The 14,428-nt window shown below is 30.4% G+C and overlaps 1 protein-coding gene across 1 annotated transcript; it reads left to right on the top strand.

The window, feature by feature from the left end:
* Positions 1-6,712: 6,712 nt before the first annotated feature.
* LOC125845424 (endoglucanase 12) lies at positions 6,713-14,393 on the top strand. Its single transcript, XM_049524928.1, has 6 exons — positions 6,713-6,818; positions 6,911-7,339; positions 10,692-10,999; positions 12,112-12,709; positions 13,433-13,605; positions 13,855-14,393. Exons 2-6 carry the CDS (start codon positions 6,916-6,918, stop codon positions 14,254-14,256), a joined length of 1,905 nt encoding a protein of 634 aa, XP_049380885.1. The 5' UTR covers positions 6,713-6,818; positions 6,911-6,915; the 3' UTR covers positions 14,257-14,393.
* Positions 14,394-14,428: the final 35 nt, after the last annotated feature.

Below are 14,428 nucleotides of genomic sequence, written 5' to 3'. Positions count from 1 at the left end.
GAAAATAATATTATATATATGTCAAAAAGAACTATAAACTCTTAAATTAGAGAAAAATTAAGACTTTGAAGTTCATTTTCTTGAAATAAGTAAAGAAACACAAAAAATATATATAAATAAGAAAGCAAACTAAAAAATAAATTAAAAAAATAGCACCTAAGTCTAGTACTCATATATTTTTTGTTGAAAGTTTGCGTGCCTATAGAGTCTTAGGTCAAACCTTTTTTTTTCTTGGTTCTATTTTTCAGCACTAAAAGTCAAGCTTGGATCTTCTTTTTCATACCAAAAAAATTATTAAAAAATGGAAATTTTAGTAACTCAATTAGTCGACCAGCTAAACAACTAAGAAGAAAAAATTATATATAAAAAAAATGAAATCTTAATAGTACAGTTGATCGACGGAACAACTAAAAAAAAAGATTGTCCTATATATACTAAAATAGAGATGAAATGATTACCTTTTTTCTTTTTTTTTCTGACTGATGATGATCTTCAAGAAAAATCTTCAACTATATGTGAAAATAACTACGAAGAAACTAGATGTTTTCAATAAGTTGCAATTTTCATATAAAACTAATATAAGGGTTTTTATGAAATGAAAATATTTGAAGTAGTAGTAGTAGTAGAAAATTAAGAAAAAAGAAGGGCAATCTTTAAGTTTAAGACAAATATAATAGGTGATAAAAACATATAAAGATGGTGTACAATAATATATGAATTTTTTTTGGCTTTTTTTTGTTAGCAAAAAAGTGAGAAAAAATAGGGAAGTGATCCCCCAAGAGAAGAGGCTAAGGAAACGGAGAGAAAGCAAAATGATTTTCTTTTGGTTTTATGATGTTGTGATTATTATAGAAGAGAGAAGGTATGTTTGGTTTTAGTTTTTTTTTTTTTTGGGAGGATCTTAGTACTTCATATTGTTCTTGTATATAGGAGTTTTGGTGTGTGAATTATGGGGGTTTTAGGGTTTTGGTGAGTAAGGGGGTGGGGGAGGAGGAGGGGGTATTTATTAGGAAGAGAAGAGGGTATTTACTAGACTTGCCTTGTGTCATTGATGTGTGAATTATGTGTTTTTAGGGTTTTAGTGAGTATTGTGGTGGGGTGGGGGAGGGGGGAGGGGGGAGGGAAGGAGAAAGAGGAAGGGATGTTATTTTTATGAAGAGGAGAGGTTTTTGTTTTTCGATTTTCCACGCCTGATGGTCGGAGTTTATATTGAAGTTCTGACTAAATCTGAACCATGCATTATAGAACTTATTCGGAAGTAGGTAGGGGGAAGGGAAGGAGAAAGTGGAGGGAGGAGGTTTTTTTTTTGTTTTAGCTTCTTACTCGATGTTTGAAGTTCATATTAAAGTTCTGATTAAATTTGAATCGTGCACTGCAAGACTTATTCAGGAACAACGCTTCCGACAAGATTTATTAATTTAGGGTTTTAGTGAGTAGGTTGTAGCGTGGGGGTGAGGGGTGGGGTGGGGTGGGGGGGAGGAAGGGATATTATTAAGTATATGAAGAGAAGAAGGTATTTTCTAGAGTTGTCTTGTGTCATTGATGTGACATATCCTTTTAATTGTCCTTGTATTCCATTTGTTGCACCCTTACACACATTTAAGTCTCCTCTATACACTCTCTTTCTCTCTCTCTCTCTCTCACTCACACACACCATTTTCTTAATGTGGAATTTTGTTTGAATGTTAATGGTGGACTACAAAGAATAATCCAAAGTTTGTTTGGTTATTTTTAGCAAAAGAAAGATTAATTTTTTCGAATTTTTATATAATATTCCACTTATTTTAGGATCTCAACTAATTTAGTTTGCATTTTGTAAAGCCAACTACCAATATTATTTGGATCTTATGATTTGTATTCAGGCTTTCGATTGAAGATGAAGAATACTTATTCCATCAAGATTATCAATGGTGTAGAAGAAAAATTATGATTTTTTAAACTTTTATATAAATATGTTTTTTTTTTTGTTGCAATAATGATGTATAGATAGTTATGGACAATTATGTAACAGCTCAAACTCATGGCACAAATTGTTTGCTTCGACACAAATAGGCATGTTTGACGAATATTATGTATCAATTCTATCGAGGACATGATCTTATTCAACAACATTGCAGATCATGGCTTTAAAGGCAAAGTTTTGACATTCATAATTTATTTACTTTCAATTTCAGACAAAAATTTGTCATTTTTGCGATAAGTGACCCTTCGATTCTAGAGGATGTTCAATTTTATATCATGAGCACGAGTAACAAATTTTTCATATAACTTAAATTTTTTAATATTAGCCTGTGTGTAAGTAATATTTATTTAAATTAATATATCAATTCAATAAATTTTAAATAGCTACACATGTTTTTGTCGCTTTTTGACTAAGAAACTAACATTTGAAATTTTATAAATACGTGCAAGGAGTAACACTGATTAATAGTTTTAGATTATTTATATCAGAATCAATGGAACTAGACCTATTAATTTTTTAAATTGTTAGTTGTAAAATGCCTTTAAAAAAATTATAATTTATAGTTTTTGACAAAAAGTTTGACTTTTGCAGTCGACAAAAAGAATTATTCTCACTTTAATACCTCGAAGTTTGAATACATGACACGTACCTACCTCCTTGCTTGCAAAATAACTATAGCAAGGAATAGGTCAATAACGCGCTATCCAAATTTAATTACAACTCCAATACAAGCTCTGGATCATCGGATGGAAAATTTAAAAAAAATCATAAGAAAAATAGGAGAAGAACTCCAACAACTAGTGGTAAATTTGCGGCAAAAAGAAAGAAAGAGAAGAACTCCAACACCATCAATTAAAAATAGAATGTAATGATGGAACTGCTCCACCTTAAATCAGAGATCTCAGATTCGAGCCTTGGTATTGAGAAAATCCTATTGGGAGCGTCAACCCCGATGGAATCATACATTGCGCAATCTGAATAATAACATGTGTCCCAAAATATTTGTCAATTTATGAAATTAAGATAGAATTAATGGAGTGATTTTTTTCTATTTTGTCTTGAAAGTTAATTGTTTTTAAAAGTAAAAAACATTGATCTTGAAAAAAGTTAAGGGTAAATTAGTAAGAAATAATTCTTATAGGAAGTGCTAAATGGCCCAGAAAATTAAAAAAATTATAATATTTTTTTATTTTAAAATAAATTGATTTTTTTTCTATTTTTTAGTTAAAAGGTATTAAAGTTAAAATGAGGAAAATATTTAAAAAGGTAAAATAACATAGATAAAATATCATTCTGGCCAAAAAGATTTTTCCAATTCTTATTTATTATTTTTCTATTTTGATTTTTTTGCTCTTACTTCACTTTTTAGTCGATTTAAAAAGTTATTACTTTATGATTACATTTGAAATGGTGGTTAAAAAAAAAAATTCCTCTTGTTTTTTTTTTTTACCATTGGGGAAAATATTCGAATGGGCTGCAAAAGCCCAAATATCAATTGGGCTGAAGAAACAATTAGTCAGTGATAAAAGGTTCAGTCCAATTTCATCTTTTAATCCTACTCTTGTAATATTTGTAAAGATTCTACCAAATACGATTTAAATTTAAATTAATCGAATCACAATTGTCGAATAATTATAAAAATATATTCGAAATCTAAAATTATGATGTAATGGAGTAAAATTATGACCACTAAATTTGCAACCGGATTGCAAACTCCATAATCTTTTTTTTCATTCTTTGTTTAATTATTTTTTCCTTGACAAGACTATACTTTATTTTTGCAAAATATAAGCTACACTAAAAAAAATAACATCTTAATTATTTATAAGTTTCACATGAGTGCGAGCTAATAGAAGAATCAACTTAAATAATCATTTATTTAATCAACTAAGCTAAAAATAGAATGTACGTATAAAATGTATAATGTGTATGATCATATATAATGAGTGTATAATATATGTATATCATCTTAAAATAAGTAACAAGTAAATTAATACTTAAAATAAGTAACAAGTAAATTAATCCTACTATTCTTGTAAATGTCCCTACAAGTTTCCTTCGAGTCTCCATGTATATGAAGAGGTTAAAAATATAAAGATCAAACTACTTAGTTTCCATTATTAATTCATATATAATTCTTAAAATTTAAAATAAATTTATATATTTAAAAATTAAACAAAAAATGCTATAAATTAACATAGCTAATGATTCACAAATTTATTTTTAAAAAATATTATAATAAAAAATTATTTGACTTTCCAAACAGTAATACCTATCGATAAAATGAAAGAGAGGGTCTATTTGATGTGCATAAATCTAACCCAATTGGAGCTCCCCTTAATAAAGGCCTACCTAGTTAGTCCCTTAGTTATATGGCATCCATCACATAATTTTCTAAGAGGCATTTTTTTACTATTTCAAGCAAATTTTGATTCCTTTTTTTTTTTTTTTTTTTTTTGAGTTCCCTAACAAACTCAAATATTCTTCTAAGGATTGTTTGAGATTCTTTCAATTTATTTTACTTTTCATGTTTTCTTTAAAAAAATAATTTAAAATGTAATTTTTTTTATTGTTTAATTTGATATCTTTCCTTTTTCACTATTCCTTCCATCCCAAAATAAATATCGTTTTAGTTTTTCTTTCACGCACATTAAAAAAAATAATGATTACAAAGCACAATCATTAACTATTACTCCCTCTGTCCAACACTATTGACTTGACACATCTCTTAAGAAACTAAATAGAATAATAATTTTACTATATCACCCTTTGAATATAATAAATACAATGTATTGAAAAATGTAATAAGGAAATGACTATAATTAATGATAAGAGTAAATTAGGAACTAAGTGTAAAATTATCCATGAATTTCATAAAGTGGACAAGTATTATTGGACATCTATTTTTAGTATAGTGGATAAGTATTGTTGGACGGAGGGAGTAAAAAGCATTTTCTTTTGTTCATATTAAGTGAATTGTTGGGGTAAGACACATTCCTTATGAAAAAAATTAAATGACATAAATCAAAGGCTACTTTCCACTATTACCCTTTTGATTATTCTTAAACTATTCTTCTAGAAAATGTAAAGTAGTTAAGAAACTGTATTAAAGTGAAGGGTAAATATGAAAAAAAAGAGTTTTAAAATTCTATTAAATTTTGAACAATTCACTTATCTTAAATTATCAAAAATAGTTCAATAATTCACTTAATTTTGACTAAAGGGAGTAATTACTTGTCCACTTTTCATTTTATAGTTGTCCCTAATTACTTAAAAACAACTACTAATTAGGAACGGAGGGAGTAGTTTTTTAATATAAAGATATAGTTAAAAACAACTACTAATTATTGTCTTTAATTTCTAAGTGATCAATTTGGGGGGCTAAAATAATTTAAAATGAAAAGAGTAGCTAATTACATTATATTTTTTATTTTTTAAAATTATAATTATTTTAGACTTTATTTTTAACAAAGTCTAATTAGTAAATATGGTTATGAAACCAAATTATTTTACTCTTAGTATGCTGCACAAAAGGATGAGAATGTCATTAATGCAAATGAATCCAATTGGTTTGCAAATCCTGTCTTATTTAATGGTTATTGGAATTAGTTTTGATTTTTCAACTTTCTAAGAAAAATTCAAACTTCCCTAGTAAAAGCCTTATTTTTAGTGGATGATATTTTCTTCGTTCCAAAATAAGTTAATGTCCCTTAAATTGAACACTATTTCCTTGGTTTTTATTTAATTGTCATCATTTTAGATTTGAAAAAATCCTTTTGGCCAGAAAATTCGATAAATTTTACGTCTCTTAAGAAATTAGACAGATTTACCATTGTACTCTTATTTAGTGTCTCTTGAAATCAAAACTTTCAATAAATGAACATGAAGTAACTTATTTTGATTAATTAATTTGACCAATGAATATGAATTAATTACTTTATTTTTCTACGTTGGTCTTTATTTTTCTACGTTGGTCAAATAATGCATAATTTCAAGGCTAATAATTGTTAAGGATAAAATAGAAAAAATAATGTCATTTATGCATTGATTTTGTGAATTTAACCAGTAATGACAACATGTAAATAGGAACGAGGGTAGTATTAAGAAAAATGAAGTAAATATGTATAATTGAAAAAAACATACAAAAAGGAAGAAGAAAAACAATAATTACAAAAGTAACATTTATTTTGAATTATTTTGGGATGGAGAAAATAATATTTTACTATATATAAATATAGTGATCAAAATTAGATGCTAGTAGCTGGATTTACTTGGTTTCACTATCATTTCCAGCTTTCAAACTCCATTTCTTAAAACTACCACAACTCTATTTTTCTATAATAATATACAACAAAGTCAATATCATACATTTCTTAATCAAATTCAATAAGAAATCCTTTTTTTCCTTCTAAAATAGTTGTGTATACATACTAATAATACAAAAATATAAGCAAGAAGGTAAAAATGAGATATGCGTACATTTCATCTTATACAAACCTTACCTATGATACTACACCAGTTAAAAAAAAAAGAGAGTCAAATCTTCATCAATAAGATAACAATTCACGTAAACAATCAACTGAGCTATTCCAATTCCGTTTAGACATATCACTCTAAGGACTCTTTCCTCTCTTTATTTTAATTTGGTAGTCAACTTTCTCTTTTCTTTTTATCAAAAAATTAAAAAAAATCAATACTTTATTCGTTTTTGTCCCTCTATATATATAATATTTTGAACAAGCTTATATATATATATTCATAGTAAGAAAAAACTGTTTCGTCGATTCCGTTGAGTCCGAACCATGTGAAGGAACTCTATCATCCATTTTTGTCATTAACCACAAATTAAGTACAGGTACAATTTTCAGTTTAGCTGTCAATTTTTTCCATTTATACTCAATTAAATCTCAAATTAAATCTAAATTTTTCATTAATCTCTGTGTTTAGGAATAATGTACTCGAATCACTGGGGAGGTGCGTTAGAAATCGCGACGACGACCGGCGGTGAATCGACGACGGACGACGATAATCGGAGCCGGAATTTTGATTTGGATAGAGCATCGGTAAATCAGCTGCAACGGTACGATAATTACGATCGGAGTACTCAGAGTAGTCGGAATTTGGATGAAACGCAACAGAGTTGGTTGTTAGGTCCGCCGGAGAAGAAGAAGAAGAAATACGTCGATTTAGGATGTATAATTTGTAGCAGAAAAGCGTTGAAGTATACGTTCATCGGAATTATCGTTGCGTTTGCCGTGATTGCACTTCCGACGATCGTCGTGAAAGTTTGGCCGAAGCATAAATCTCAACCTTCGCTGCCTGATAATTACACTTTTGCCCTTCATAAGGCTCTCATGTTCTTCGACGCCCAGAAATGTACGTTTTTCTCCTTTCTCTTCAGTCTTCCAATTTTAACTTTTTTGGCCAAATGAGAATAATTTCATGCACAAAAATGATCAAAATTTGGTTTAGAAAAGATCGAGCCCGAGTTTAACTCAACCTCAAAATTTAGCTCGCCGATAACAAAATTACTCAAATTCATATAGGAAGACAATCTCATTTGTAAATGAACATGTGAGACTCAAAACCCCTCAACACGGCTCGAACCGGACAAATAAATAATGAATTGAGATGAGTCTGAGTCTCAAGATTACAATTGTGTTTTTTTTTATGAATTGAGATAAGTCCGACTCTCAAGTCGGAACTAATATGTTGGTAATCTGTTCAGCTGAATATTGGTTCGAATTCTGAGCTTGCAGTAAGAAATTCATTAAATATGTAGAAATTATAGAATTTAGAAATTTAAAAAAATTAGAATTTTAAATTCATAAACTTCAAATTTTAGCTTTGTTTCACTGTCTTTGGTACCATATTTGAGTATCAAATTACTAGCTCGTGATATAAAGGCAAGAAAAACCCTTAGTTTGAGAAGATGATAAAGTCATTTTTGTATTTGTCCTAATTGTAGTGAAGAAGTATAAGTAAGGGTAATTTTAAACTATAATTAAAAAGTAAAATATGTAAATTTCAAATATTTATATTCTAAGTATTTTAATACGTAAAATCCACAAAATTCATATTGGAACTCCATTAAAATTAAGAGCGAACATGAAATGAATATGCATCACTATGTATTTTAATGTGTAATATAAATCAAAGTGAATAATAAGGTAGGAGAAGAATTATGTGTTTCATTTATCCAAATTTTAATGAATAAAATGATGTAATATACTTGTAATAACAAGAATTAATTGAGATGAACAAACTAACTTGAAAAATACGACAATAAAAAAAAGTGAAAAGAACGGACTTTTAATATTCTACTTTGTCATTTTCCTTTGATGATGTGTAAAAGGTATATAGATATGTTAAAGAGTAGCTAAAAAAGGGAAAGAAATAAAGTTATTTGATTAGGAAAGTAATAATAATAATAATTATAATAGGCTAGAATTGCTCCTTATAAACATGGTGTTTGTTGTTTGAAATTCCACAGAATTATAGTAATGTTCATGACTTTTGGTACACGTATGGAGATAGACTTGGTAAAACATATACAAAAAAGTACATATTTTTCTATTTTCACATATTCATAAATTATTTTATGATGCTTGTTAACGTGATTAGTCATAGGTGAAATAGACACGTTACTAGTTTTCTAATTATACTACGTGCCAATATTATTATTATTATTATTTGTTCTTTGTGACATGCTCTTGTTAAGAAGTATCAAAACATTATGTTGAATGAAGTAGTGTTGGTCTAAAGTTGGTTGTTTATTTTGGAGTTTATCGATATTTGATATCTTCATTGGTACATAATTAATTTAGAGACGTACTCTGTATAAAGCTTTATTTGAAGGAAAACACCCTCTATAAAAAAAAATCATACCTAAATTCGAACTTCTAATGTGCCACGTCTTTTTGGTGGTTGATCTAAATTGTTAATAAAGCATCAATCATGAGGGATTATAAATTAGTAAAAAAAAATCAAGATGGAATTGCTAGTGCTACAACCTAAGTAGTAAAAAATTCTTGAGGCAATCCGTTTTGACACGACATTTAATTTGTATCATCATTTTAATTGTTTTTTTTCCACATATACCGTTTTAAATATGCACGTCTAAAATTAAGCTTGACAAAATCAATAAATGAAGCTTAGTCCTTTTCATAATGTGTGGACAAAAATGACTGAACTTTAGTTAAGTATATACTTATGAATAAAGTTTAAGTAAAAATACCTAAAGTGAAGCAAAAATGACTGGATCGAACGTTAAGAAAAAATTGTAAACTTGAAAAGGTGAATTTACGATTTAAATTTACACATTAGAGTTTTTAGTAATGATCTCGTCATAATTTTGAAATTATACGTTCAAAATTTTAAAAGTTTTTTATATATAGGGTCAAAATTCCTCCTTCCAATGTAGAGAAATTTCTAAGAAGGAATTTAGAACATATGAACAGGAGAAAGTAGACATTGAATTGGAAGTTAGAACATCCTTAGCATTTGACCAAGAAACTAATAAAATGGGTCCAGAAAAATCTTACTCCTAGTTTGGTAGGGACATTTTTATTCCTTCTCTAGCAAAAATAAAAAATAAAATTGTAATTTAATTGATAATAATAATTTAATTAATAAACCAAAGTCTTCTTTCCCTTGTATTGTATGACTTGGCCTTATTAATATGTCGTCACTGATGATCCTTTAAGTCCAATTATAAATGTCACGTTTTCCTTTTAAAATTAACAACTTAAGATAAATTAAATCAATTCTATAGATTATTATAGTAACATTTTGATCTCATACCTAATACTTTATGACATTCTTCAATAGTTTTTTCTCGGTCTAGTGAAGGGAAAAATTCGAGAGGAATTTAGTAGTTTAGTTGGTTAGTTATCTAAATTTTATCCGATTCTCACCTTGTAATTTCTTCCTTATTTTCCATTTGCCTACCCAATTTTAAAAAAAAAATGAAAAGAAAAAGAAAAAAAAGATCTAACTGATTTAGGGAACATTATTTTAATTATGAGTTTGTGGGGAGCCTCACTTTGATTCTTTGATTTTGTCAATGATAACTTTATTTTGCATAGGTTAAAATCTAGAATATTTATGTTTTGACTTTTAAGATTTAGAGCCTGTTTGGGTTAGCTGATGACAAGTAGTTGTTCGATTTTAAATGTTTAAAAGTATTTTCAAGTGCTAAAACTATTTTTTATAAGTGAACAATATATGTTTGGATAGATATGTTTAAACGATTAAAATTATAATCGTCTTAACTACTACGAATGCCAAGTCATTATTTTCGAGTAAAAACATATAAAGAACGAAATATCCAAAAGTATTTAAAAAATCTCAATATTTTGCAATAATATTGATTGGAGATGATTCCATTTTCCTATATATACATTATACGTAATTAGATAACAGAAAGAGGGGTCTTTTAGGAATTCAGTTTTCTGCATGGGAAAAAAATAATTTGTCAAAGTTGGCTCACATGTCTTTAGAAGTTGTAACACGTCTTAAATAGTTACGAGCTTATGTGAACTCAGTAACTTTTGTTATTCTAAATATTAGACCATCAATGCATGTTTTAACATAGCCGAGGATCTATTGAAAATAGACTTTTCTACGTGTGAGGGGTAAAGTCTGTGTACACTCTACCCTCTCGTGACTCAGCTAATTTGAATTAGTATGATGAGTTTGTTTTTTCTTTGCATATGTATATATGCAGCTGGGAAATTGCCAAAGAGCAATGGAATACCATGGAGAGGAGACTCAGGCTTACAAGATGGATCAAAACTTACAGATGTTAAAGGGGGATTGGTTGGAGGATACTATGATGCTGGAGACAACATAAAATTCCATTATCCAATGTCATTTGCAATGACCATGTTGAGTTGGAGTGTGATTGAATATGAACACAAGTACAGAGCCCTTGGTGAATATGAGCACATCACAGATATCATCAAATGGGGCACTGATTACTTGCTTCGTACTTTCAACTCATCTGCAACTAAAATTGACAAAATTTACTCCCAGGTAATATTATTCTCTTTAAACATCAAGTTCTGTTAATTAATGAGATTCGAACACGCAAGCACTAGCTCATTCCAGGTGCTTGAGATCATTGGGCTACAACAACTTATTGTGTGTCCGAAATATGTTATTTAATCACTTTGTGTATCATTTTACTTGTATATATATAATATATATTTTTTCAACAAAAGGTGTTCAATTGGACACTCTGACAACTACGTAGTTCAATTGGCAGGAATTTCTTTAAAATTGCTATGAGTTTTTAAGATCGATCTTAAGAAGATCATTGCTTACTCAGTAGCTCATATGAATCTGGTGACTATTGGTATGTTTAGTCGGGTGGGTCAGATACTTTTCGTTTAAGACGAGGGTCTATTGAAACGATGTACTTGTAAGTAGTGATAAGGTCTGTGTACATCTTACCCGCTCTAAACCCCACTTTGGGATTACGTTTGTGTGTTGTTGTTGTATTATAACCCTTTGAGTTATTAAGTTCTAAATTTATAATGCATACATATTAAAAGAAATTTAAGACAAATATAGGGTTTTAATTTGTTGAATTTGTGTCATAAACTCTACATCCACCCCTGTCTTGAGACGACGGAAGTCATTTCCAAAAAATTGTCGAAAAAAAGTCTAAACTGTTATCAAATGTCTGGTTGAAATGTTGAAAAATATTTTCTTGTTTTTTAATTAAAGATTGTTAATTAGTGGATGGAGGTATGTTCTTACTACCACATACCAAAAATGGTGTCTTGACTTTAATAATTAGTTGATGTATTCATAAAGTAAAAAGATCACGTTATATTCAGTGGAACAACAGTAGGATTCTCAAATGCGGAGGTGTATGCAACATTGTGCCATTTGATTCATCTGAACTCAGTACTTTGATGTGAATTATAAAATTTAAGTATAAAAAATCCACATAAATTGCAACGAATAGTAAGTTTGAACCTTTAAGAATACAGTAAGTTGAATGCTAAGAACCAATAAAATGTAATCCATAGAGTTCAAATCCTAGATCTGCGTTTGAACTCAACTGAAGTGAAGCTTTAAGCCTACTGTTAGACTGTTCATACTAAATTATATATGGTTCCAATTTTCATTGATCTCAGGTTGGTGGTGCTTTAAATAATTCAAGAAAACCAGATGATCACTACTGCTGGCAAAGGCCAGAAGACATGAACTATGAACGCCCTGTTCAAACAGCTACTTCAGCACCTGATCTCGCCGCTGAAATGGCAGCAGCATTGGCTGCTGCTTCCATAGTATTCCGGGATAACAAACAATATTCAAGAAAGCTAGTTAAAGGAGCAGAGACTCTCTTTGACTTTGCCCGGGACTTAGGCAAACGGACTTCATATTGTCGTGGAAATCCATACATTGAACCTTTCTACAACTCCACCAACTACTTCGACGAGCATATGTGGGGATCAGCTTGGCTATACTATGCTACTGGTAATAAAACATATATATCGTTGGCTACTAATCCTGTATTGTCTAAGAATACCAATGCCCGCTTCATGACCCCGGATTTGAGTGTGTTGAGTTGGGATAACAAGGTGCCTGCAGCTATGTTGCTGTTAACTAGGATGAGGATATTCTTGAATCCAGGTTACCCTTATGAGGAAATGTTGAGTAGCTATCACAATATCACTGGCCTTACCATGTGTTCCTATCTACAGAGGTTCCAGGTCTTCAACTTCACTAAAGGTATGTCTTGTCCTCTTGCAAGAACTTGCTTTTGATTAAACATGCTTTAGTTCACCGGTTGGAAAAATAGTTTTTTTTTTTTTTTTTTTTATGATAAGGGAAATCCGCAGCCGCTAGTCCGCTAGGCAAGTCCGGTGCGACGAGCTCGACCCAAAAGGCAAACCCCTTGCTTTCATTGGCAAGGAGTTTCGAACTTGAGACCTCCTCGTGCACCAACAAAGAGAAAATAGTTGATAGAGACGTTAGGTCTGGTGGAATCTTCTATACCCCAAAACCTTCACGGGAAAAAGAACTGACTCACTCACCCTACTTCTAAAGATAGATTGAAAAGGTTAGGGGTCTCAGTTGTTGAGGTGTTATATATAGTCCTAGATTAGGATTATTTGCTAGATTAGGTGGAAGTTCAACACACTGTAATTGGTTAGCTAGGATCTTAACCGGGACAGAGCTAGGGTATCGAAAGGGGTTCATACAAACCCCTTTTGTCGAAAATTACATTATATATACAGGGTCAATATTTTTTTCTTTAAAACCTATATATGATAGATATTGAGCCCCCTGGCTTCTATGCATGTTTACTTCAGTGAAAATTCTAGTTATTGCCACTGAATTCGTAGCGCCTACCAAGACACTTTCTTGGTAGAACCCAATAAAAAAAGTAGTGGTGGTTTCCGAACCAATAAATTTCAAATTTTAAATTCGCCTCTGTTTTCACATATTTAGGTGGACTTATCCAGTTGAATCACGGGCGTGGTCAGCCATTGCAGTATGTAGCAAATGCTGCCTTTTTGGCATCACTATTTGTTGACTACTTGAATGCCACTGGTGTTCCTGGATGGTACTGTGGCCCTTTCTTTATCACCTTGGAAAAACTTCGCAGTTTTGCCACTTTCCAGGTCTGCACATCAATCCCTTTTGTGTGTTTTATACGACAAAAGTCATTTTCCAAAAATTAAACATTTTCTATGTTCTACAACCACAAGATTAAATGACATTTTCGTACATTCTACCTATCTTTAATGTAAGATCACAAGATTTAAAAGTCTATTTTTACTTAAAACTCCGTGTCAAGTCGATACCAGACAAACAAATTGAAACGGAGGGGAGTAATGTTTATGTCCTAACATTTTGTGATTGAAAAACAGATGAACTATATATTAGGTGAAAATCCCTTGAAGATGAGCTACATAGTGGGATATGGAGACAAATTCCCAAACCATGTTCATCATAGAGGTGCATCAATACCTACTGGTAAAACAAAGTACTCATGCACTGGAGGATGGAGATGGAGAGACACAAAAAATCCCAATGTTCATAACATAACAGGAGCCATGGTAGGAGGACCTGATAAATTTGATAAGTTCAAAGATGTACGCACGAATTTCAGCTATACAGAACCAACACTGGCAGGAAATGCAGGACTTGTTGCTGCACTGGTTTCTTTAACTGGTACTGGTGGCTATGGTATTGATAAAAATACAATGTTCTCAGCTGTTCCACCTTTATATCCAATGAGTCCACCACCACCTCCGCCATGGAAACCATAATGTGTAGAAATTCTTGAAAACTTCAGCTTAAATTTTGCCTGTTGAAATGGCTTATCCATGTACAAAATTTCGAGATAACAGAGTTGTTTTAACTCTATTTATATCTTGTGAAATATTGGCATAATAAAATTCTTGCATTTATCGATGTTCCCAAATAGGATGAATTTAGACG

The sequence above is a fragment of the Solanum stenotomum genome, chromosome 11 (genome assembly GCF_019186545.1).
Source record: "Solanum stenotomum isolate F172 chromosome 11, ASM1918654v1, whole genome shotgun sequence".
Taxonomy (NCBI): Eukaryota; Viridiplantae; Streptophyta; class Magnoliopsida; order Solanales; family Solanaceae; genus Solanum; species Solanum stenotomum.
The sequence above is the reverse complement of the archived record's forward strand: the minus strand, read 5'-3'. Positions and strand labels throughout refer to the sequence as shown.